The sequence below is a fragment of the Phascolarctos cinereus genome, unplaced genomic scaffold (assembly GCF_003287225.1).
Source record: "Phascolarctos cinereus isolate Bilbo 61053 unplaced genomic scaffold, phaCin_HiC Scaffold_4;HRSCAF=312, whole genome shotgun sequence".
In the NCBI taxonomy this organism is placed as follows: Eukaryota; Metazoa; Chordata; class Mammalia; order Diprotodontia; family Phascolarctidae; genus Phascolarctos; species Phascolarctos cinereus.
The window spans coordinates 128,353,010-128,379,033 of NW_027555847.1; the positions used below are offsets into that span (position 1 = coordinate 128,353,010).

The 26,024-nt window shown below is 48.0% G+C and overlaps 1 protein-coding gene across 1 annotated transcript in view; it reads left to right on the top strand.

The window, feature by feature from the left end:
- PKD1 (polycystin 1, transient receptor potential channel interacting) overlaps window positions 1–26,024 on the top strand; it is a 112,483-nt gene that overhangs the window by 63,707 nt on the left and 22,752 nt on the right. The window contains 20 exon segments of the mRNA XM_021006704.2: window positions 89–272; window positions 3,840–4,054; window positions 4,585–4,703; window positions 5,365–5,488; window positions 5,850–5,865; window positions 5,867–6,098; window positions 7,131–7,895; window positions 8,507–8,638; window positions 9,053–9,228; window positions 9,803–9,936; window positions 10,989–14,605; window positions 15,100–15,249; window positions 18,815–18,958; window positions 19,176–19,455; window positions 21,975–22,188; window positions 22,897–23,056; window positions 23,461–23,613; window positions 24,199–24,343; window positions 24,603–25,217; window positions 25,857–26,013. Coding sequence (XP_020862363.1) covers window positions 89–272; window positions 3,840–4,054; window positions 4,585–4,703; window positions 5,365–5,488; window positions 5,850–5,865; window positions 5,867–6,098; window positions 7,131–7,895; window positions 8,507–8,638; window positions 9,053–9,228; window positions 9,803–9,936; window positions 10,989–14,605; window positions 15,100–15,249; window positions 18,815–18,958; window positions 19,176–19,455; window positions 21,975–22,188; window positions 22,897–23,056; window positions 23,461–23,613; window positions 24,199–24,343; window positions 24,603–25,217; window positions 25,857–26,013 — 7,732 coding nt within the window.

The window sequence follows — 26,024 nt, forward strand, 5'->3', positions numbered from 1 at the left end:
CAGGAGTTTTGGTCACTGCTACAATGGGGTCTTCCCAGGTTTCCCTCAAGAGAAACACTTACTCTTTCTCTCCCCACCGTTTTTACAGTGGTCCACCCCCTGTGCCCCTCAAGCACCGAGATCTTCCCTGGGAATGGTCACTGCTATCGCTTGGTGGTGGAGAAGGCTTCGTGGCTCCAGGCCCAGAGGCACTGTCAAGCCTGGGGTGGGGGAGACCTGGCCATTGTGGGCAGCCCTGAGATCCAACACTTCCTGGTCTCCCAGGTCACCAGGTAAGGGCAGTATTCTCTCTGGCTGGTAGAGACAGGATACAAGGAATCCACTTGGACTGGTTTCCTAGCCAGGGATAGGACCTCTATTACCTAGGAGTCTAAAGGAAGGGTTAAAGTGGGTCTAAAGATCCTTAGCTCTTCGAAGTCCATGTCTCAAGTCTGGCAGGAGGTCCGTAGACACAGGCACCCAACTGTCAGCTCCCCCATCCCCACCCCGAGCACTAAAGATAAAAGAGGGAGTCCTAGGGGTAGGGGCCTGGAGCTATCACAGTCTCTCAGCGTGGACTCCTCACTTGACTATCCATGGATAGACAGACATAAGGAATTGGTTCATCAGTGTGGATGTTCCCTCCAATGATGTAGATTTCAGCCCCTCAACAAGAATTTATCACCCTGTGCTCAACTGGGTCATGATCCTTTCTGAACTTAGCTGGGCTTCTCTTCAAACAGTAGACAGTCACTAGGCCCATATTTGGGGTTTTACTAACTTGACAGAGTCTGTGCCCCACTGGCATAACCTCTGAGAACCCAAAGTCAGTTTCATACCACTATTAGCATCAAGGGAGGATTTGAGTGTTTAGATGTTGAAAAATTAGAGAACCACTTTTGGCCACCCTTATCATCTTCCCGCTTCTCTTTTCCACATAGTGCAGGGAGTGTGTGTTTAGCTACTGCTCAGTTATAAGCATTATATGTCTGAGCTAGGCAGAATTAAGATGACAATGCTTGTCGACAATAACAGTAGCACAACTTTGAAAGACTTAGAAATTCTATGTAAATTTTTTTAAAAAATTAATTTTGTTAAATATTTCCCAATTACATGGAAAAAATTTTTTTAACATTCATTTTTTAAAATTGAGTTCCAGATTTTCTTCCTCCCACTCCTCCCCCACCCCTGGAGAAGGCAAGCAGTATTTGATTATTGATTATACGTGTGAAATTGTGCAAAACATATTTCCATACTAGCCATGTTACAAAAGAAAACACGCACAAACCCCAAGAAAAATAAAGTTTAAAAAAAGTATGTTGCAGTCGGCACTTAGAGTTCATCAGTTTTCTTTCTGGAAGTGGATAACATTTTTCACCATGGATCCTTTGGAATTGTCTTGGATCATTGGAAAGACTTAGGAACGCTAATCAACACAGTGACCAACCATAATTCTAGAAGACTCATGATGAAATGTGTTACCTATCTCTGAATAGGGAGGGGATGAACACAGAGTATACATTGAAGCATATGTGTGTGTGTATATATGTGTGTGTGTGTGTGTGTGTGTGTGTGTGTATGTGTATATATATTCTATTATTCTATTCACATATACACAGAGGCCATGTCCAAGTATATGAGTGTATATACGAACACACACACACACATATGTATATGCAGAGAGAGAGAGAGAGAGAGAGAGAGAGATGACCCATGCTAAAATTTGTTTTGCTCAATTATACATATTTGTAATGGGCTTTGTTTTCCTTGCTTTTTCATGGGAGGGGGGTGAGGGAGGTAAGAGGGAGAGAAGAGAATGTGGGCCAAAAATAAAATAAAATTTAAAATAAAAGAAACCGCTACCCCCAAACCTATAGATATGCTTCTTGGATTATCCAAAACACATCTGTTCACTATAGCATGGATAACTGAGAGACTGCTAGAAAAAGGATGGTAGGGAATTGCTGGCCCCAGAGGGCCAGGAAGCAGGGCATAAAATACTGTATACACTGGGTCTGGGGACTTTGGTGCCTGGATGTGGTCAGCTTTTGCAAATACCCTCTGGAGAAGTCAGAGAGTGAAAAAGGGTGTGAGTGAGAGCTGAGGTGAAAGAGGGGAGGAAGAATAGGAGGGGGCAGCTGGACTGGGCAGCTTGGTCCGGAGGTGGTTCTGTCCAGTTGGCCAGCTGCCATGGCAGGGCTATTATTGCTCTGGCCCTGGGGAGGAGAAGAACTCTTCCGGCCTGATGGCTTGCTCTTGTCAACACTACCAGATGCAGATGTTGGCCAGGGGCGGCTTTTATAAACATGTCTAGGAAAGCACACGGAATGGCCCAGATGTGGGGGTGGAGGGGTGTTTCCCAGTCGCCCCTCCTTGGACTTCATGCCCCTCCCCAATCACCACCCAGTAGGGGAATCTGTTTCCCAGATGTACAGGGCAAAATGGAACAGTCCCTGGAATTCTCTGATGCCCCAGGCCCATCCTAATCTCACACTCAATATTCTCAGTGAATTTATACCCCAGACCTCCAATCTCAAGTGTCTTCTGAGTGCTGGTGTCCCTGGAGGGGGAAAAACTGTCTTGGCTACAATGTTTCTTGATACCAACTTCTCATATTGAGATTTCATATGATCTGTATGACTGTCTGTCTGTTCTTTCCTGACTTCTCCCACCTTGGGCCCTGTATGCTTGAATATTCAGACCCTCTTAAACAAGTCCTGGTGAAAGCAGGTGTGACCAACCCTCTCTGAGAAGACATATGCGCAATCACCCATTTTGAAGACTTCAGCTTTCTCAGGGAAATGAAGCAGAAATGTGGTTCCCATTAGCAAGAAGCTTTAGTGGATCTCTTAGCTTGCCTGCTTGGTTTCTTTCTGACTCTGTTTTTCCTCCTCTCTCTCTGTCTCTCTCTGTCTCTGTCTCTCTGTCTCTGTCTCTGTCTCTGTCTCTCTCTCTCTCTTCCCCTCCCCCCCAAGAGAGACCAAGAAACATAGCAAAGTTATTTTCTGAAAGCCACTTCTCCATATAAATACATGTGGGCATGTGTGTCTGTGTCCATTTATTTCCTGGTGATGCTACTCCCTCTCCCTCCCACCAGGACACAGGCTTTCAAACCCCAAAGATCAGTTGACAGAAGGGGACCTTGCATGGGTGACTTCATGGGAGGTGCTGAATAGAATGGAGATCCTGGGGCCCACCTCTAAGATCACAGCTCAGTCCACAGCTGAGCGGCTCATTTTCAGTCCATACTACAATTCTTTAGTTATGGGTCTGGATAGGGGAGGATTGGAAAGGGGCGCTTCCACTTTGGGAGAGAGAAGAATCTTTGTCTCTCATGATTCACGCACACGCCCATTCTGACGTGGTGTGCCAGGGAGTGCTAGCTGGGAGAAGACACTTGGAGAAGAGTGAGAAGGCTTTGGCAGCTACAGAATAGGGAAGTGACATGAAGGAAGAGGCCTGGCTGTGACCCGGACTCTGTGGACGCTACAGTCATACTCCCCATAAGCACTGACTTTGGAGATATACATCATGCTGTATTGACTATATTCCTCCAGGACTTTGCCTTTAAACTAGTGACTCCATTTTTACAGCGTAGACTTTCTACCCAGGCCATGAGTCTGAGGCTTAGAAGGGACAGAGACACACAGAGTCTATTCTTGGATGTGAATAGGCGCCAAAGAAAAGCTGCTTCCCTCTCCCCTCACCATTATGACATGCTCTGCCTTATGTGGAAGAAGTTGTTTTCCTGGTCTTGAGGACAGGAGAACTCTTTGTTTCTTGGAACTAGTGACTTCTTACCCTTCCTCTGTCTCAAATGTCACTGGGGCTATAGCTAAGTGGACCCTAACTATTGACAGGAGCCTCGATGTGTGGATTGGCTTCACGGCCTTGACAGGTCCTGGGGTGCCACCCCACAGAGAGGCCTTCAGCCTGGAGAGCTGTCAGAACTGGCTGCCTGGAGAGCCACACCCCGCCAATGCTGAGCACTGTGTGCGCCTGGGCCCTGCTGGCCAGTGCAATACCGACCTCTGTACGGCCACCCACAGCTATGTGTGCGAGTTCCAACCCACAGGTATTCAGTCTTGGGAGGTAGGGAAAGAGCACACACACACACACACACACACTCACACAGACCCCAAGAGATGAACCTTCTGGCAGCCAAGAGCACCCCAAGGTCTAAGCCCACAGCAGCCTGACAGCATAGAACCTTTCTCAGGCCCCATACTTGCCTCCCCAGGTCCCACAGGGAGGGAGCCACACAGCTTTCAAATCCCACTCTGGGTGCTGGGACCACTCATTTGCCCCGAATGGTTATCCATGAGTGAATGGCTGACTTAGAGCCAAGTTGTGGGGATGGGGGGGGGATTGGAGAGGTCTGAGGCTGTTGAATAGCAAGTGTACCTGTCCGTTTCTAGCCACCACTACTGCTACCCTCATCCTCCCCCAACACACACACATGAAAAAGAAGGAGAAAAAATCCACAGTCACCAGCTTCACTCTGACCATTCAAGCTATTGCTTCCTCTGCACCAAGACCAGAGACCTCCTTCTGACCTTCTGACCCTCAAGAGCACCAAAGTCATCAGTCTTTTCTCCTTACTAGGGGCTGTGTCTAATGCGGAGAATTTCTTTGTGGGTGATGCCAGCTCGGATCTACCAGGGTCCATGATTGCCGTGGAGGAGCAAGATGTCCTCTCTGCCCCAGGACATGAGACTGTGGAGGTAACATGGAGCTTTTGCCTCTTAAATCCTTCTTTCCAGTCCTGTTGAAAACTCACCTCCTCCAGGAAGCCTCATCTGATTCTAATTATTCATGTGCTTTTCATCTTGATTCCTTTCTTGGACCTTTTTAATATGTTTGCACCTTGTCTTTCTAATTAGATTAAGAATCCCTCCCTAGAGGGCTGGGAACTCTTCCTCCCCTATCAGATTGGAAGATTCCTGAAGTCTTCCTCATCTCCCAGTGAGAGTAGGAGGTACCTGACGACAGGAACCATGTCTCCCCCATCAGACTGGATACTCCCCAAGGGTAGAATTGTGTTTCTTGTCAGACTAGGGGCTCCCCAAAGACAAGGATGGTCTCTATCCTGTCAGATTAGGAGCTCAGCTCTCTTCCCAATGACAAAAATGATCTATATCCCATCATACTGGGAGCCCCCTCAGGACAAGGGCAGCGCCTCTTCTTAGACTGGGAATTTCCTGAGGTCAGGAATTCTCCCTCTCCTAGCATTATACAAGAGTCTCTCCAAGAGTAAAGATCCTCTCTCTTCCCCCTCTCCTGCCAGCTCTGAACAGAGTCCTCAACACACAGGGCCATTTGATCCAGGTTGGTGACATACAGGTTTCGACCTGTATATTGAGAGCTGTTTCTCTCTCCATCCAGGTGATGATTTTTCCTGGCCTGGTGCTGCAGCATAAGGGTTTTCTTACTGCTGCTGAGTTTGGGACTCAGGACCTGACAGAGCCTGTGCAAATGAAGCTTCAGGTGTATCGTCCTGTGGGGGGAGGTAAGATGCTGGCCTATTTTCATGGCTTGGCCCTCAGGTGGAAGGGAGGCAGGGAGAGTATGGTTAGACACAACTGTTGGATAATAGTAGCATTTGTCTATGAGAAGGGACAAGAAGAGCCTAGTATCATCCAGAAAGCGTATGTTTGGGTCAGGATTCAAGCCCATGTTTTTTTGTTCCCTTGGCCTAATCCACTTGGTCTATGCTGAGACTGAGTCTTCTCTGTTTATTGCTAGAGAAAGATACTGAACGGTTTATCTTCTTAGGAGTAGGGTAGAAGGGTTAGTTGGGTGTGACTGGGATTTTCCCTTTAGGGCAAATGGGCTCTCAGTCTCATGCCACCTTCTTGCTCTCCTTCCAGGTATCCCAGAGAACACCCCAGCTTTCATGCCCACCCTTAAACAACCAAACATGGGTGCCCCTTGAGTGTTTGTCTGGGGAGCACTGGTGCCCCTTGGTAAATATGTGCTTGCCTCTGGACAGTCCTTGCAGTATATCACCCTGTGCTAATGATTCCTCTTCTGAACAAGACAACCATTGGTCCAGCTACTACTCACTTTGGAGGGAGTTCCTATTCTCCATCCCTGCGGGCCCTTCCTCACAGTACTCAGTATGTATCCCCCACTCTGGACCTGGGATCTAGGGGTGGGGAGAGGAGAGGAGAGGACAGAAGACAAGGAAAGGGGAAGAGAGAGGAGAATGTTCTTCCTTTCAGAGCTGTCCCTGGAGAACTATCACGTTAGAGCGGCGGTTCTAAATCTGGGGTCTGTGAACTCAGTTTTAAAAAATATTGTGAACCCTAAGAATATTTGTGATGAAGAGAGAGGAGTGGTGGGGAGGTGGGAGAACACCGGCTTCTATAAAATGATTCTTTGAAACACAGTTCACAGAAACAAAAACCCTGGAAATAACCCATGTGTCCAAGGATTAGGGAATCAGCTGGGCAAAGTAGCATATGACTATGTGACAGTGACACTATGAAGAACATGGAGTTTTATGGGAAGCCTTACAGGAAGGGATTCAGAGGGTAGGGACCAGAATCCAAATAGCAATGTACACACTGACAACCACATAGATAATAGCAAAACGGTCCAGACAAATGGGCAGAAGCAAAGAGGACATTTCTGGTGCTATTTGGTTAAAGTTAAGACTTTAAAAAAATAGATTAAGTTCCATGTAAAATATATGTTTTTGGTGGGAGGGATAACTGTATTTCAGTATAATTATGATCTTAAAAGTATCATTCTGAGAGGGGGTCCATAGGTTTCACCAAACTATCAGAAGGTGTCCAGGACACAAAAAAAGTTTAAAGAGCTTAAAGTTTAAAGTTTAAAGAGTTCCAAGTATTTGAGGGAGCAACTGCTCTTATGCCGTATACCCAGGGACAGAGCCCTGGCTGGGATGACAATGAAGACATATACTGGGGGAAAGGGGGCTGTGGAGGGGCTGTGTCTGTCCTCAGTCACCTTCAGGGTAATATGAGGGCAATAGGATTGAAGGTTTTCCAGGTCATCTTTTGCTTCCTTTTGTTTCAAGGAAGATTCGGCCTAACCCCCTTATACAGCCTGGTCACTACTTAGAAATCAGCAGTGGGGCCACTTGGTCTGCTCAGCATATCTAATGGTGCTGCTCTCCACTCCAGGTGAGCTTCAGCAGCAAGAATGTCTCCTTGCTTCCCGGGGACCTCTTCGGTATCCAACATGATGCAGGTCCAGGTGCTCTCCTACACTGTCTTCCCCATCATGAAGCACTTTCCCGCCAACCCCTCCAGCCTGAGTGTTTAAGCGCCAATGTCTCCACTTGGCTGCCCAGCCTGCCTGCTCACCTCTCAGGGGTGCCTACCCTCAATGGCACCACCTATGCCTTGCGTCTGCTTTTTGCTACAGAACAGGTGACCCGTCTCCTTGGCCAGCCCTCTAACCCTGGACTACAGCACCTTGGGCACTACGTTGTTCGAACTTCCGTGGACAATGGTGTGTCTACCCACAACCTGTCCTGTAGCTTTGATGTGCTCTCGCCTGTGGTGGGACTCAGAATCATTTATCCTACCCCCCAGAGTGGTCGATTCTACGTTTCTACCAACTGGACTTATCTAGTGCTGAAGATCAGCTCAGGAGTCAACTCCACAGCCAGTCGGCTGGGAAGTAACCAGAGTGTGCCCTTTGAAGCCTCCTGCCCTCTAGGGGTGGCCCAGTTGACAGCCGACTGTATCCGGGAAACCAATGACACCTGGTTTGTGTTACTTGAACTTGATGGTCTTGGGGAAGATGAAAGCCAGGTAGAGATTGTGGCAGAGAACCGTGTGAGCCGTGAGAACATCAGCATTCAGGTGAAGGCTGAAGAGCCTATCCGAGGACTCAGTGCCACCCCAAACCCCCAGACCCGGGTGTTGCAGAGCACCCTAGTGGTAAGTAGGAATTAGGGAACAGAAGGGCTGAGAGGTTGCCTTGGATATAAGTAACATGTACTTAAAAGGATTCTTCTTTCTCTCAGGGGATTTCTCAGGGGATGGGAATAACAGTAGCCTTAGTCCCTGGATACCCTGATGTGGGGTCTAGAATCTTGGGCAATAAGTTTAGCTGGCCCTAAGTGGGGAACATTTCTTTCTAATCACAGTTATAGACTGATTGTCTGGTGTTGGGGCCAGGGGCAGGTTAGAGAAGAACTCCAGCCCATCAGGCAGTTTATAGAAATGACTACATGTGCTGGTATCAGAACCCTGTGGTTAAGTGGGATATCTGTAAATATTGTTTCATTTTTGACTTTGTGTCCTCAGATTCTAGCATACAATAAGTGTTTAATAAATGCTTGTTAAATGAATGAAAGAATGAAAGTCCTCACAGCTCTTATTGGAGCCAGGAGGAATTATGAACAGTCAGGGTTGGGTAAAGGAGCCACAATATGGTATGGTCTGGGATTCCCTAAAGCCCTTCCTGGACCTTTTTGGTAGGAGGGGTCTCAGGTGGCAACCCCTCAACTTGGGAACATGGGGAATATGACCTGTATCCTTCATTCCAGAGATACAGCCCTGTAGTTGATGCTGGCTCTGATGTCGTCTTTAAGTGGACCATCGATGATAAACAGTCTCTGACCTTCTACAACGTTGTCTTCAATGTCATCTACCAGAGTGCTGCTGTCTTTAAGCTCTCGGTAAATAGAAATAGGGTCCTGGCCCTTTGTCCGTTCCCTGGGCTTTAGAAAGAGGCTGGCTGGCTGCTCTGGGCCTGGGCAGCCCTGCTTCCTAAGCAGGACAGGCTGATGTAGCAACTGCTTCCTGTGATCTCACCTCTGCCTTTTTTTTCTGCTTTGCTTCTGTTCCTGAAGGGTCCTGAAAAACCTAAGGGTGAGTGAGTTGGTTGGGAGTGTTGGGAGAGGGAAGGGGGAGGAGGAGAGGGACTCTGTGGGTCTTTCTCTAACCTTCTGCCTCTAACCTTCTGTTCCTCTGTGTGTGTGCTGCTCTGTCTTTGAATTCCTGTCTGGCTGCCTTTTCTATTACTGTCCCCTGCCTCCCCTCTGAGGACCTAGTTCAAAGTCTCTGGTCCCAGCCCTGCCTGTGTCCTACAGCTGACAGCCTCCAACCATGTGAGTAATGTCACCGTGAACTACAATGTCACAGTGGAGAAGATGAATAAGATGAGAGACCTGGTGGTGTCAGAGGTTCCTGCCATCATTCCCCAGAACACCACTCTGCAGCTTGGCGCCAGCGTCCAAGTGGACTCAGCCGTGGAAGTAACTTTCCTGTGAGTCTTCCCCCATAGCCGGGGGGGCTGGCAACAAGGGCTCAGCCCCTGCACTACTCTGAGACTCAGTGGCCCTGCTGGCCAAATGGGCACAATGCTGGCCGGTTGGAGCTGTCGTTGCTGAAGTTGTGGCTGGGGACATTCAGGATAGTCTGCACTGGTCTAAGCGTGTGCCTCTTTGTTGGGGATCTCCTCCACCAGAGTTAGGAAACCTGCGTGTAGTCAGTCACATGTTAGGCTGTGGGGGGCAGGGGGCAGAAGCAGGGAAATCTGTTCAGCCTGAGCAAATTCCAAAGAGCCATATGAGCATTTTAATACCTCTTCACCTTCCTCTTCATCTTCCCTGGGATAGAAGTGTTACCCCTCTGACCTGGAGGAGGTAGTTCCTGTCTCCAAAGCGCCGCATGTCAATTCCACTTACTGCTCCTTGGGCTGCTGGGACAGGAGGTGGTGGGTGTCACCTTTCCCACCCCAAATTAGTCATGTGTTGGGCCTGGCTGATAATGTTGACCTCCCTTCTCTTGCTTCAAGCTACTTGCTCACTCCCTGACCCCTTTCCCTCCTCCTTCTGTAGGTGGACATTTGGGGATGGGGAGCAGGAGAGTGGGCAGTTCAAGCCCCCATACAATGAGTCCTTTCTGGTTCCTGAGCCTGGTGTCCATCAAGTGCTAATTGAACACAATGTCACGCATACCTACCATGTCCCAGGTGAGCCGTGGAGTCAGGGGTAAGGGTTTTCTTTCCCTTCCCAATTTTCCTGTGATATTCCCTAGACACATACCCCCAAATCAGCAGTTCTCTCTCCCTTGATTCCTTCTTCAGGACTGCAGGCTGTCTGGGTTCATTGACATGGGACAAATTTGTTTCTTTTGTCTGGTTTCTTTCTTATGGTCCTTTCCAAGTTTATAGTGCTGTTGAGTCCCAAGGAAGAAACTGTCCCACTAGCCTGAGGAGTGAGGGGACTGTGCCTCTAAATCCAGTGTGATTTCCAGGACTTAGGGCTCCTAATGAAAGGTTGGATGTAATAACTAGTTACTTGCTCCTCATCTCCCATCTCTGTGTTTTGCATAGTCTCTTTCCCTGCCTGGAATACCTGCCTCCTCATTTCTGCCTCATAGAATCCCCAGTTTCCTTCAAAACTTATCTCAAGTGCCATTTTCTACAAAAAAAAAAGTCTTTCCTGACACCCCCAGCTAGTGCCTACTTTCAAAACTACCTTGTATTTATTTTACATACATTTTAATGTACTTATGTTTGTATATAGGATCATAGAAGTAGAGCTGGAAAGAACCTCAGAGGCCATATAGATCAACCACTTCATATTACAGATGAGGAAACTGAGGCTCAGGAAGTTAAGTGACTTTCCCAAGGTCACCCAGGTAGTAAGTGTTAGAGGTAGGATTTGAATCCAAATCTTCTGCCCCTAGAGCCAGTACCCTTTCCACTGTACTATGTTGCCTCCTCCAATAGAATGTGAGCTTTTTTTCTTTTTTGAGGAAATCAGGGTTAAGTGACTTTCCCAGGATCACATAGCTAGTAAGTGTCTGAGACAGGTTTCGAACTCAGGTTCTCCTGACTCTAGCACTGGTACTTTATCCACTGTTGCCCCAAAATGTGAGCTTCTTGAGGGCAGAAACTCTTTTCATTTTTATCTTTGTATTCCTAGCACCTAATATGGTGCCTGGCACATGGTAGGTTCTTAAAAATTGTTTATCAATTGACTGTCTGACTCTTCTTTTTCCCATATCTCTCTCCTTCAGGTGACTATAACCTCACAGTGTTTGTGTTCAATACCTTTGAGAATCTGACCCAACAGGTACCTCTGAGTGTCCGGGCTTCCTTGCCCCATGTCACTGTGGAGACAGACAGTGGAGCCCTGGTGGTCGGCCACCCTATCACCTTTACTCCATGCCCACTGCCCTCTCCAGCTGGTGTTCTGTACACATGGGACTTTGGGGATGGCTCCCCAGCTGTGCTGAAGAGTGAGCCAGCAGTCAGCCATACCTACGTGAGCAGAGGGGTATTTAACATCAGCCTGATGGTCAACAATACTGTGAGCAGTGTGAGGGCACACCTCTCTGTCCGAGTATTTGAGGAGATTCAGGGACTGCGAGTGAGTCCAATTGCAGCCACAGAAAAGGGCATGGCTGTCACTGTCAATGCTTCGGTGGAAGCTGGAGACAATATTACGTGGACCTTTGATATGGGAGATGGCACAGTGCTGACTGGCCCAGAGGCCTCTGTCCAGCATGTCTACTTACAGGATGAGAACTGCACCATCAAGGTGACTGCGGCCAACCCTGTCAGCTCCATCTCCCAGGTCCTGCCCATCCACATTTTTGTCCTGGAAGTGCTTAAGATTGAGCCTTCATCCTGCATCCCCGAGCAGCCTGAGGTCCAGTTAACTGCCCATGTGACTGGGGACTATACGCACTATATCTTTGACTGGACTTTTGGGGATGGTTCATCCAATGTCACCGTTCACGGCCACCCCACAGTGACTCATAACTTCACCTGCAGTGGGATTTTCCCTCTGTCGCTGGTCCTGTCCAGCCTTGTCAACAAGGCGCATTACTTCACCAGTGTCTGTGTGGAACCTGAGGTCAGCAACATCACCCTTCGACCTGAAAGACAGTTTGTGAGGCTTGGAGAGGAAGCCAAGCTTGAGGTCCAGGCCTTCCCACCATTTTTCTACCACTACTCTTGGGATTTTGGGGCGAATGACTCTGCCCGCTCGGGAGGCACTGAGGTGAGCTACACTTACAAGGTCCCCGGAATCTACCTGGTCACAGTGACGGTATCCAACAATGTCTCCTCAGACAATGATACAGCATTTGTGGAGGTTCAGGAACCCATGGGCATCACCAGCATCGAGGTCAACAGCTCTCATGTGCTGGAGCTAAACCAGCCCTATCTGTTCTCAGTTATGGGCAATGGGAGCCCAGCTAGCTACAGCTGGGACCTGGGGGATGGCCAGAGGCAAGAGGGCCTGCAGGTCATCCATGCCTACAACCACACAGGCAGCTACACAGTCAGCGTGATGGGCTGGAATGATGTGAGTCACAGCAAAGCACAGCTCAATGTCACAGTCAAGAGGAGGGTCCAGGGTCTGAGCATCAATGCCAGCCGGACAGTGGTGCCACTGAATGGCTCTGTGAGTTTCAGTACCACACTGCAGGCAGGGAGTGATGTGCACTATTCCTGGGTCCTATGTGATCGCTGCACCCCCATCCCAGGCTCCTCCACCATATCTTACACTTTCCGTTCCATAGGAACGTTCAACATCATTGTCACTGCCGAGAACGAGGTCAGTTCCCTGCAGGACAGCATCTTCATTTATGTGCTGCAGCAGATTGAGGGGCTCCAGATGCTGGGTGGGGGTGATGGTGGCTGCTTCCCCACCAACCACACCCTCCAGCTTCAGGCAGTAGTGAAGGATGGCACTAACATCTCCTACAGTTGGACAGTGCAGCGGGAGAGTGTCCCCATCCACACTGCCCAAGGCAAGGTCTTTCCACTGATTGTCCCTGAGGCCGGCACTTACCAAGTCCAGCTAAAGGCCGTCAACATGCTGGGAAGTGCCACGGTCAACAGGACACTTGAGTTTGTGGAGAATGTGGGGCAGTTGGCAGTGTCTGCCTCCCCCAACCCTGCTGCTGTTAACACATCCGTCAACATCAGTGCTGAGATATCTGGTGGCACCAGCATTACCTATGCTTGGCTCCTTCCAGAAGGCATATCTGTGGAAGCCACAGAACCATTTGTTGTGCATTCATTCTCCAGCCCAGGGCTGTGGGCAGTCACTGTCACAGCCAAGAACCCACTTGGCTCAATCAATGCTACAATCCACGTGGATGTGCAGGAGCCTGTGGTTGGCCTCACTGTTGGGTGCGGGGAGTTAGGCAGCAGTTTTGTGGTTTCAGGCTCTGTTGTTCACTTCTGGGGGGATCTGGAGCACGGGAGCAATGTAAGTTGGTCCTGGGAGTTGCCAGACAGCACTAGGAGTGGGCAAAGAATGGCTAATGTCTTTCCCAGTGCTGGTACCTTCTCCATCCGGGTTAATGCCTCCAATGCTGTCAGCTGGACCACAGCCAGCTGCAACATCACTGTGGAGGATCCTATCCAAGGGCTAGAGCTCTGGGCAAGCAGCAGGGTGGTAGAACCAGGGGAAAGGGTCCATTTCAGCATCCGCCTGACCTTGGGCTCAGATGTAAATTACCGTCTCCTGATCAGTGGGGGAGTCACCACAGCTCTGGGTGGGCCCAGCTTCTCCTACAGTTTCTCTAGAGTGGGAGACTATATGGTGACTGTGCAGGCAGAGAATCACGTGAGCTGGGAGCAGGTCCAGGTGCGCATCTCTGTTCTGGAAGCCATTAGTGGGCTACAGATTGTGGGCTGCTGTGAGCTAGGTATACCTACAGGTGGGGAGAGAAATTTCACAGCCCGGGTGCAGAGGGGGTCACGAGTCTCATATGCCTGGGATTTCTCCCTGCAAAAGGTTCAGGGTGACTCTCTCGTTATCCTCTCTGGCCGAGAGGTGGCTTACACCCCTGTGGCGGCTGGCCAGCTTGAGATCCACGTCCGTGCCTTCAATGATCTGGGCAGTGTCAACCTCACCAGGACCATAGAGGTTCAGGACCTCCTCCAGGCAGTGGATCTCCATCCTGGAAGCTGCTTCACAAACCGATCAGCACAATTTGAGGCAGCCACAATTCCAAGCCCCCGGCATGTGTTTTATCATTGGGATTTTGGAGATGGGTCCCAGATCCAAGTGACCTCCACACCCTTGTCTAACCACACTTACCTGCTCCCTGGGGACTACAGCATAAAGGTCAATGCCTCCAACCTGGTTAGTTTCTTGGTGGCCAAGGCCACGGTGACAGTACGAGTGCTGGAGTGCGAGGAACCAGAGGTAGAGGTGGCCCTGCCCACCCAAGTGGTGATGCGTCGGTCTCAACGCAGCTACCTGGAAGCACATATCAACTTACGGGGCTGTGTCACCTACCAAACTGAATACCACTGGCAAGTGTACCGGGCAGCCAGCTGCTTACATTACAAGCATTCTGCCCACGTGCCACTGCCCGGCGTGGATGTGAGCCGGCCTCAGTTGGTTGTGCCACGGCTGGCCCTGGCTGTGGGTGACTACTGCTTTGTGTTTGTGGTGTCCTTTGGGGATACACCCCTATCACGCAGCATTCAGGCCAATGTGACTGTGACACCTGGCCGGCTTGTGCCCATCATTGATGGTGGCTCCTATAGAGTCTGGTCCAACACACGGGATCTAGTACTTGACGGTGGCAAATCTTATGACCCCAACCTCGAGGACGGTGACCAGACCCTCCTCAGCTTCCACTGGGCCTGCGTCTCTTCCTCCAAGGTCAGTTAAGCTTCTGTGGGATTTCTATTCAGCATGGTCAGGGGATGGGAATGGGCAACAGAGACCACAGGACAGTGGTGACTGGAACAGGCAGGGACATTGTTGGTGGTTTAGGACAGCTTGCCATACACATATCTAGAGCGACTAACAGGAGGAATGAGAGATAATCAATGGGAAACCAATTTAGTACCTATTCCCCACCAGAGATCCCTGAAAAAATTTGTGGGTACTGGTTAACCCTTATACAGGAGAACCTAGGTTAATCTTTGCATAGTAACTATCCCCCTGGATATAGAGTCCAAATGAGAAGGGAGATCTTTTGAATGACTATCTCTTGGGGCAGACACCAGCTACTATCACTTGTCCTGGGAGATCTCTCTCCCTAAAAAGATGGGTCCTCCCTCTATGGAAGGATCACTCCTCCCCTTCCTGGCCAGGATTGTCTGTCTGATGGCTTCTCTCTTTCCCTTTCCATCCCATCTGGTGGTATACAGAGTCATTCTGGAGGGTGTCCCTTAAACTTTGGCCCCCGGGGGAGCAGCATGATCACCATTCCCAAGGAGCGGCTTGAGGCTGGCGTCGAATATACATTCAACCTGACTGTCTGGAAGGCAGGGAGAAAGGAAGAAGTGACCAATCAGACGGTGGGTACCACTGCTCTGGACCCCTCTCCAGGGAGGTAATACTCCTTGGCAACCCTACCCAAGTGATGAGTGAACATACCTAAAAAAAGGTATCCAAGTCCAGGAATTAGAAGTATGTCCACACCTTCCGGTGTGCTAACCTCTCTCTGATCAGGTGAAAGAAGGGATCAGGTCTTGGAGAGTGTGATTTATATTGTCCAGGGAGGAAGTGATATTGCCAAATCATGATAAAGAAAAGGAAAGTGGAAGTGTGGATAAGCCCAAATAATGGACAATCAAAAATCCTTGTTTTTTTTTTAATGGTGCATTCAGATACAAACTCCTGTTCAAACAAACACATTCCTGCTGTCTCCCCTTGACTCTCTCTGGGATAGATTCTGCTTCTTTATCAGCACAGCTCAGTGTTAGCAAAGGACCCAGCTAGATGACAAATAAAGAAGGGACTGTGGACCTGCAAGGCAGATAATTAAGAGATGACTTTTTAATTTGCGGTCAGGCCTGGTGTTGCTTCCTTCAAGGGAGCAGGCTCATTAGACTTTGCTAACATTTCTACGATGCTTTCTATGTACTAAGTGCTTACAATTATGATCTCATTTGATTCTCACAGCACCCTTGGGAGATAGGTGGTATTATTATCCCCATTTTATAGTTGAGGAAACTGAGGCAGGGAGAAGTGAAGTAATTTGCCTAGGGTCGCACAGCTAGAAAGTGTATGAGGCCAGATTCTCTAGTCTTCCTGACTTCAGACCTGGCTCTCTGGTCACTGCTCCACCTAGAAAAGGTCATCTGGTTCAATGTGTGCCTGAACAGGAATTTCATGAGACCTCCAATAGTCCATTAAACTGTTTCTCCCCCCTCCATATTTTTCATATGAACTGTTACCTAGCAGTGCCCCTCTCATCCTGTACTTGTACTATTGATTTTTTTCACTCAAGTACAAATCATTGTGTTTATCCCCGAATATTTAATTTCATCTTAAACTGTGCCCATTGTTCTGGACCCCTAAGACTTTTTGGGGATCCTGACTGTCATCCAATGTGGTATACTGTATGAGGCAGTGGAAAAGACACTGAACTTAGCATCAGAAGGCTTGGGTTCCAAATCCTGAAGCACTTACTAGCTATGAGCCTCAGTTTTCCCATTTTAAAAAATAAAAATAGTAACTACATCACTTATTTCACAAGGTTGTTGTTAGAAGAGCACTCTGTAAACCTTAAAGTGCTACATAAATGTGAATTATTAATATTAGCTGCCCCTCCCAGATACATGTCATCCGCAGATTTGATCAGCCTGCCGTCAATGCCTTCATCCAAGTCATTGATAAAAAAGTTGAATAGAATGAGGATGATAATAGCACCTGGCTCCCAGGGTTGGAAGGATCAGATGGGCTACTATTTGTAAAGTGCATGGTATGTTCATTATTGTTGTTCAGTCGTGTCTAACTCTTTGTGACCACACTTGGGGTTTTCTTGGCAAAGGTACTGGAGTAGTTTGACATTTCCTCTTCCAGCTCATTTTACAGATGAGGTAGCTGAGGCAAACAGGGTTAAGTGACTTGCCCAGGGTCACATAGCTAATATGTGTCTGAGGCCAGATCTGAATTCAGTTCTTACTGATTCCAGGCCTGGCACTCTATCCACCGCACCACCCATCTGCCCCCGTAGCTTGGCACATAGTAAACACCTAATAAATATTTGTTCCCTTGTTCCTCCATTTTTACCTTCATCCAAGTAATTGATTAAAAATGTTGACTAGAACAATGTCAAGGACCTAGCCTGCACCAAATACTTCCTTTCAGATTGTCAGTGACCCATTAATCACTACTATTTGGGTCCATTCTTTCAGAAACTTTGAAGTCTACCTGACTGCTCACTTCCCTCTCCATCCTCTTGTTCACAAGGCTATCATGAGAGCTTGTGTTGTGTGTGTTACTGCATCTACAGCATTATTCTGATCTACCAACTTAGTAACCACCATGAAGCTATATTAGTTCTTTGTGATCACTACTTCCCTTTCCAGGTGCTCAAAAAACATCACTTTAATAAGGCATTCTTTAGTTTTTCCAGAAATTTGAAGTTAAGCTCCTCTAGCCTATAATTGAAAGGATTTACTTTCATCCCATTTGAAAATGAGAATATTTGCCCATCTCCCATGCTCCATTGTCTTTCAAAGGTCCCTGATGATGGTTCAGTGATGACATCTGCCAGTTCTTTCTACATCTGAGAATCAGAGAGTTATAGATCTTGGGCTAGAAGGGACTTTCAGGTGCCATCTAATATAATCGTGTCATTTTACAGATGAGGAAACTGAGGCCCATAGGGATTGAGCAACTTACTTAAGGTCAAACAAATGGTCAGTATCAGGGGCTGAGTCCAGATCCTGCCTTCTCTCTCTTATGCTTGTGCTGTTGATGACTTCAGCATCTTGAAGGCAGCTGGTGACTCCCTCTGGCCAAGGACAGTACTCTAAATCTTTCGGCTCACTAAGACTTGCCCAAGTTTGCCCTCTACTGGCACAATAGGCCCTAAAAGAAACATAAGGTACCCCCTCCTTTTAAAAAAAACCAAATACCTTTTTTCCCCCTTCTTTATGATACGAAATGGCTCTATTCATAAGGGAGAGTATTCAGGGTGGGATGTAATGGGAAATGTAGGTGATGTCAATAAAATTATACCAATCTCAAAAATCAAATACCAATATCAAAAAGATGTCTGTATAATTTTTTTAAGTGACCATAGGGTCATTGCCATGACATAGTGAGGCTTTGGGTAGGGCTTTAGTGAAGGACATAGTCAAAACTCTGTGCAAGATTACTTGTGCTTCCCTCTGCCTTGACCCTGCCCAAAATGTTCTCCTTCATTTTGCCTCCTTCTAGTTCATGGATTTGCACACAGAAGTGCAACTTCTTGTTATAGAATGCTTCTCTACCATCTCATATACAATCACTTGGTTTTTTGTTTTGGGTTTTTTTTTTACAATTACTTGTTTTTGAATGGGTCTCTTCACCCCTTGCTATATTCCAGGGAGGAGTCACACCCTGCTAAGTCTCAGGGATACTAGAAGGTCTCATTTTCCTCCTTACCTTAGACCAGACCTAGAGTTTCTTTTATTCATTACTTTTATTCTGCACATGCCTACATAGATATCAGAGGCCATGAATGTTATTACTGATTCTCTGCCTGTACATTGTGCCCTGCGAATAACTGGGCCACTTACCCTATGGAGAGTTCATGAGAGAACACGGACAAGAGTCACTCACGAGGGGCAGGCATGGATGAGTTCGAATTTATACTGTCAGAGAGAATACCCCCAATGTTTCGATCACAGGTCCATTGGGGTATGCGTACCCATTGCTCTTTATGGTATCTGATGGCTGCTTTGCCTTCTGTTGACGTGGATGATGGAAAGTTAATGGTACTCCCACTCACCTGCCCTGGGGAGCTGGGCAAAGGTCTGTGCTGTGGATCATATTAGCATCAATAGAAAGGATAGATCGGAGGGGAGAGGCAGAAAGACTTTCAGGCCAAAGCAACTACCCCATTCTGCTCTTATCTCCTTTCTCTAGGTGCTGATCAGGAATGGTCTGGTGCCCATTGTGTCTCTGGAATGTGTTTCCTGCAAAGCGCAGTCAGTGTATGAAGTGAGCAAGAGCTCCTATGTCTACCTGGAGGGGACCTGCCACAACTGCAGTAGTGGCTCTAAGCGAGGGGTAAGGAGCCAGGGACGAATCTGGGAAGGATATCATAGAAGGGAGCCATGCAAGGACGGGACATGAAATGCTTGGTTACATTTTCTTCCCACCTACTTCATGTTTCTGTGTGACTGTGTGCATACCTGTGTGTGCGCGGATAGCTGTCACTCGCGTGTGTGTGTTAGCCTTAGTGCCTCTCTATATATATACCTTGGTGATTTGTCTCACCCGGCAGCGATGGGCAGCCCAGACATTCAGCAACAAATCCCTCATACTGGACGAGTCAACAACTTCAACAGGCAGCTCGGGCATGCGGCTGGTTCTGAGGCGAGGCGTGCTCCGTGATGGCGAGGGCTACACCTTCACCCTGACTGTGTTGGGCTGCTCCGGGGAGGAAGAAGGCTTTGCTTCCATTGACCTGTTCCCCAATCGCCCTCCTATTGGGGGTTCTTGCCGTCTCTTCCCCCTTGAGGCTGTCAGGGCTCTCACCACCAAGGTTCACTTTGAGTGTACAGGTAAGAGCATTCCTTGCCACCAGCAATAATCACCCTCTGGTTCCTCAAAAGTTGTCACCCCACAGAATATGCCCACCTTTTCATTTGTTGCCCTCATGTGGCCAGGAAGAATTCTGCCTGTTTCCCAAAGGGATATACTGAGGCCCAGAGAGGTCAAGCAATTTGTCTAAGATCACACAGTGAATCAGGGTGGTGGGTGAAGGAGAGAGGTTGGGGAGAGAGCCAGGAATTCTGATTCTCAGGTCACAAGGGAACACCTTTGATTCATCCATTCAGACATTGAGTATCTACCATGTATAGAACACTACTAGATCTTAGAGTTGGCCGGGGGAGGGGATGGGAAGAACATTGTGAATGCTAAGTTTAAATAAGATGAGGTATCTGCTCTAGTGGAGTTTCTTGTTGAATGAGGGAGAGGAGGTGAGGATAAAACACAAACACCAGTTTCTGTAATATATAATCCTACCCAGTAAGTGCATTAAACAGCTATGAGCAAAGTCTTGTATATGCTTTTAGGGATAAGATTGCTACTGAAAGAGAAAAAAGTAGGAGCAAAGATGCAGCAGCAAGACAGCAAAGGAAATGTTGGGAGATCAGAGAGTGGTCCATTGGCTAGAATATACAGTGTATGTAGGGAAAGAAAGAATGACTTCAGGGAGGGCCTTGAATGCCAGATGAGGAAGTTTGACCTTGACTAAATGGTTACTGGAGAGCCACTGAAGATTTTTGAGAAGAGGCATGATATGACCACATCTATGCATAAGGGAGATTATGCCAGCAATGATAGATTAGCAGGAATTGTAGTAGTCTGGGTAAGTTATAATAAAGATCTATAGCAAAATGGTAGCAATGGGAAGAGAGGGGAGGTATAGTATGAGAGATTTCACAAAAGTAGAAGCAATAATACTTGGGAACAAATTGGATAAGTGAGGTAAGAGAGAAGGAGGAATGAAAGGTAACCCCACTATTTCTGGCATAGGAGACTGTGGGAAGTGGTGCCGTGGGAAGAAATAGAGAAGTCAGGAGGGTCAGGTTTAAGGGTAAAGACATCAAGCTCAGTTTTGAACATGCTGAATTTCAGGTGCCAGTGAGGCTTTCAAGTGGAGATATCATGTGGTCAGTGGGAGATGTGGTTCTAAAGTTCAGGAAAGAGGTCAGATTTGGGAGTTTCCTGCATAACTGAAGCTTTGGAAGTGAATGAGATTGTCAAGAAAAACATTACAGAGAGGGAAGAGGACCAGCAATAGACCTGTGTTCCCCAGTATAATCAACATGCACATTAAGGGCCTGGGAAGAAGACAAAGGAGTAAAGCAGGAGGAGAATGAGTAGAGTGTGGTATCTCAGAGGCCAAAGGAAAAAGAGAGTGCCCCCTAGGAAGCCACAGTTAACAGTCTTGAAAGCTACTTAGAGCATAGAAAGTGAGAACTGATTTTTTAAGCCATTGGGATTGACAATGAGGAAGTCAGTGGTGACTGTTGAGAGCAGGTTCAATAGAGGTGGTGGTGGAGGCAGAAACCCAACCACTACAAATTGAGGACAGAGTGGGTAGTGAGAAAGTGGAGACATCAGGCATAGACAACTTTTAAAGAAGATTGACAGTGAAAAGGGAGAAATATGGGGCAGAAAGATCAAGGGTAAGTATCTAAATGGGGAGACCTGAGCATGTTTAGGCAGAAAAGGAACCAGGAGAGAGGCTGAGTTTGAAGATGCATGAGAGAAAAGGGATGATGAGTTCTGGAACCAGGAGGGAACAGGATTGCACAGTCTACCCAATTTCTGAAGTCCATCACTGAGCTCCATCTTGTTTTAAATTTTTTCATAGAACAGGATAACTCTATTTCACCTTATCATTGTCTTGAAAGTCTCTTTAGCTCAATAATGTAGCCATCTCAGAGCCATAACTATGGTGGGACCACTGGAGCTTTGCTCTAAGATGCTGACATCTGGGGGTTGCACTTCCTCCTTGAAGCAGTCCTACAACCCCAGCCCAGAGGGGCCTGGTCCTCTCCCAGTGCCCACCTGCCCCTTCCATGATTCCCAACATAGAGTGAACTGTCTTATGTCTCCAACCCTTCAGCTGAATTTGCCACAAAATTAAAGATCGTAGAGGGTAAAGACTAAAAAAAAAAAGCCATTGGAGTTGATAATTAGGAAGTCACTTGTGACTTTTTAGAGCGATTTCAATACCAAAAAGACATCCAAATTCTTAATTATGGCTTTGATCCATTCCCACATCTCCACTTCCCACTCCATCTCCTTCCCAGGGTTGTTGTAAGGATCAAGTGAGATAATATTTGTAAAGTTCTTAGCACAGCACCTAGCACATAATAGGCCTTAATAAGTGTTTATTTTTTTCCTTATCTTCCTTCCTGTTCTCCACATCGGGTGCTGACTCTTGTCATGGTGTGTCCACGGTAGGGTGTGGAGGAGGAGGGTGAGACAGGGAAAGGGAGGACAAGGTAGGATGATCAGAAGTTCCTGGCTCTGGAGGGACAGTGCTGGGCTATGGTTTTTGCAGGCTGGCGGGACACAGAGGATGAGGATGCCCCACTGGTATATTCCTTACTTCTGCGGCGCTGCCGTCAAGGCTACTGTGAGGAATTCTGCATCTACAAAGGCAGTCTCTCTGCATATGGAGCTGTGTTGCCCCCTGGCTTTAAGACCCACTTCACTGTGGACCTCTCTGTAGTTGTGCAGGACCAGTTAGGTGCTGCTGTGGTAGCTCTGAACAGGTAAGGGGGCGAAGGGGCATTCTGAACCTTGGGGCATCAGCCTACCCAAGACTGTCTGTCATCCAGTCAGTTAGTCATTATACATTTATTAAACACCTACTGTATGCCAGGTACTGTACTAAGTAATTTGAGGGCCCCTTGTGGGCCATCTCCTAAGCTAGGCACCCAAGGAGTTGGCAGAGATAGAGAGGAAGGGTTGGGATAGATGGCAGAAGACAGCATTGGGGGAAACTTGAATTTTTGGGAAGCAGTGTATAAATAAGCAGTTTGATTCAGTGGAAGGATGCTGGATTTGATATAAGAAGATCTGGGTTTGAATCCTGGTTCTGCCCATTTCTACCTGTGAACTTAGCTGGTTAACTCCTCTGGACCTTGGTTTCCTAATCTGTTAAAATGAAAGGGGTGACTTTCATGACCCCCAGGGTCCCTTCCAGCTCTACATCTATGATCCAAGTTTCAGAATGAACTTGTGAGCATTAAAAGGATGAAAAGAAAATGAATGTTCCGTGTGAATTAAGGCTAACTAATCATGAGAGGTCTCCTGGAGAAGAGGGATGGGTAGAGCCATTTTTTTGAGAGTAGGGAGGGTCATGAGGATCTGCTGGGCATGTGCATTCCTCTGCCCAGCCTAGAAGTCTAGCTTCTGCTCTTGGGCAGCCACTGCCACCCAGGCCTCATCCTCACCCTTACCTGGCTGTTGCCTCCCAGGTCTCTGCTTATTACCTTGCCTGAGCCTTCTGCCGGCTTCCACTGTCTTACCCACTGGCTGTACAGCCTGACCGAGACAGTCTTGCCAGGGCTGGTGAAGCAGGCCGACCCCCAGCATGTCATCGAGTACTCTTTGGCCCTCATCACCGTCCTCAATGAGGTCAGTGCCATCTCCACCCCTACCCTGGATGGGGGACTAAGGGAGGAGGCAAGAGACTGGGCAGCCTCAGGTCAGTTGATCTATGTCATGGTTGAAATTTAAGAGATCGTTTCCTGAGTTACTTAGACTGATTTCATAAAGGAGGGATCTCAAGTGGTTACCTTCTTCATTCCTTGACCACCACTGCAAATCAATCAATCAATAAACATTTATTAAGCTCTCTGCTAGGTGCTTGCAATGCAAAGATGAAAATGAAAAAAATCTCAGCCCTCTGTCAGTGGATCAGAGACTGTTTTTAAAGATCGTTAATTGCTCAGGGGAATTTGAGGTGTGTGTGAGATGTGTACAAACCCCAAGGTTTGTCTGTGCTCTTATGAAGCACCTATTTCTTCTTGTCTCATCAGTATGAACAGGTGACATCTTCAGAGGAAGAGGCCAGCCACGAGAGGCACCTCCGTGTGCTGATGCGAAGAAATATTACTGAGATCCTCGTCTCCCTTCGTGTGAACACCGTGGATGATATTCAGCAGATTTCCGCTGCGCTGGCCCAGTGCACGGTATGCTGAGCCACCCCACTCCCTTTCCATACACCTGCTTCCTCTCTGCCAGCTCAGACCCAGCCTGCAGGATGGATGCCCTAAAGAAACTGGCTCAGACCCATCCTGCAGGCTGGGTGGCTGAGAGGTAGCTGACAGCTCTTTTCCTTAGTGTTTCTTTTAATCAAACGGAATCAGTACTTCTCAGGTCTTTGATTATTTTGCCTTATCTGAGTGTTAGGGTAAGCTCTTGGGGTGCAGAGGTTATCAGGAAGAACAAGGGGAATTGTGGTGAGCAGATGAACCCACCATGGGACAGCAGTCCCCAAGGCAAAGATGAGAAGGGGATGGGGGATGAGGAACAATGAGGAGGAATGATTCATCGTGTTAGGAAGCCAGGCGTGAGGGGCATGCAGAGTAGTGGAGGACCATGCTGTCAGTGAGGGAGATTAATAAATGTGAAGGGTTGGGACTGCTGGGGAAGGAGGAAGTGATGAGGAACCTCACATATCCTTTTTGGGGAAGATAACAATGGCCAGACATACTGGACACGGGTGGAAGGATGACAGGAGGGTGAGCCTATGTCATTGGGCTCTCTCCCTGCAGGTAGCAAGTAAGGAGTTTGTATGCCACTCTTGCCTGAAAAAAACTCTGAACAAGCTGGAGAACATGATGGCCATCCTGCAAAATGAGACCACGCAAGGCACAGTGACCCCCACGGCCATTGCCGACAACATCCTCAACATCACTGGTCAGCCAGGAAGGAAGCCTACCATAGGGAATGGGTGATGGCAGAGTCCAGGGAGAGGGCTGGAAAAGAAAATGGGGAAGGGAGAGTGCCCCTTTTCTCCCATCAGGGACTTCCCTATCAGATTAAGGGTTTCCAAAGTCAGTGGCCATGTCTCCCACTTGCTACACGTTCTGCTGAAGGTCCATTCAAGTGCCTTGCATGCTGGGGCTCATACTATGGGGCTTGCACTGACTGCCTCACTCTTTTTAATCTCTCTCAGGTGACCTCATTCACCTAGTGAACTCAGATACCCAGGACCTAGAGCCTACAGAGCTTTGCAGCAAACCCCACACCCTTCTAGTGGCCTCCAAGGCTTATAACCTCTCATCTGACCTGATGCGAATCCTCATGAAGTCTCGAGTGCTGAATGAGGAACCACTGACCCTGGCAGGGGAAGAGATTGTGGCTCAAGGCAAACGTTCGGACCCCTTCAGTCTGCTGTGTTACGAGAACACGTCTGATTGCCAGTTTTCCATCCCACCTGCTTTCAACAGCACCTTCTCTGACCTTACTGACGTCATACAGCTCATCTTTCTTGTGGACTCCAATCCCTTCCCCTTTGGCTACATCAGCAACTACACAGTCTCCACTAAGGTGGCTTCCATGGCCTTCCAGACTCAAACAGGGGCCCAGATCCCAATAGAGCATCTGGGCTCTGAGAAGGCCATCACCGTCAAGGTGTCTAACAACACCAGCGGAGGGGGTGGGGACCAAGTCCTCTCCACTGACACTGCCATCATCCAGCCTCGCACGTCTGTCAGTGCCATCATTGACCCCCAAAACCACAACCCTGAGGCTGGTCTGCACTTCCGGCTTAACTACACTGTGCTGAATGGTGGGTATAGTGGGCTCAGTGCATTTAGGGTTTATCCCTCTGGGCCAGGTCCCAACTCTTCCTGGCTTGGCCCAGGTATCCTGGGAATTATCTGGAAAACAAAAGGAAAAGGGCTCTGGGCCTGGAGTTGGGAAGACCAGAGTTCAGATCCTTCCTCAGATACTTAACTAGCTCTGTGACCTAGAGAAAGTCACTTAACCTCTATGTATCTCAATTTCTTCAGCTATAAAATGGGGGTGATACTAGCACCTACTTCTCAGGCTTGTGAAAATTAAATGAGATCATATATGTAATTCACTTAGCATGGTGCCTGGCACACAATAGGTGCTTAATAAATGTTTGTTTAAAAAAAAGGGAAGGAGACTGTAGGTCATTCACAGTGTTATTTATGAAAGGCCCCACTGTCCAAATTCTGAATCCCTCCCACCCCCTCTATAAAAACATACCCACACTCTCAAAACTAGGCTTAGTGCAAAGAAGTTGCCCCAGCTTCAGATCATACCAGCTCACACACTGTCCTTGGCCCTGTGTCCTGGAGGTCCAGGATCTGCTAGAGCCGTGCCTGCCATGGGTCCTGGGGCTTTGCTGTGGTGGCTCAGCCATTGCAAAGGTAACTTTTGTCCTTGTGCCACATCCTAGAGCGCTACCTGTCTGAGGAGCCTGAACCCTTCCTTGCTGTCTATCTGCACTCGGCCCCCCAGCCCAATGAGTACAACTGCACAGCTAGCAAGAAGATTGGATTGAAGACGTTGGCTGCAGGTGACCACAGGCCTTACACCTTCTTCATCTCTCCAGGGTAAGGACTTC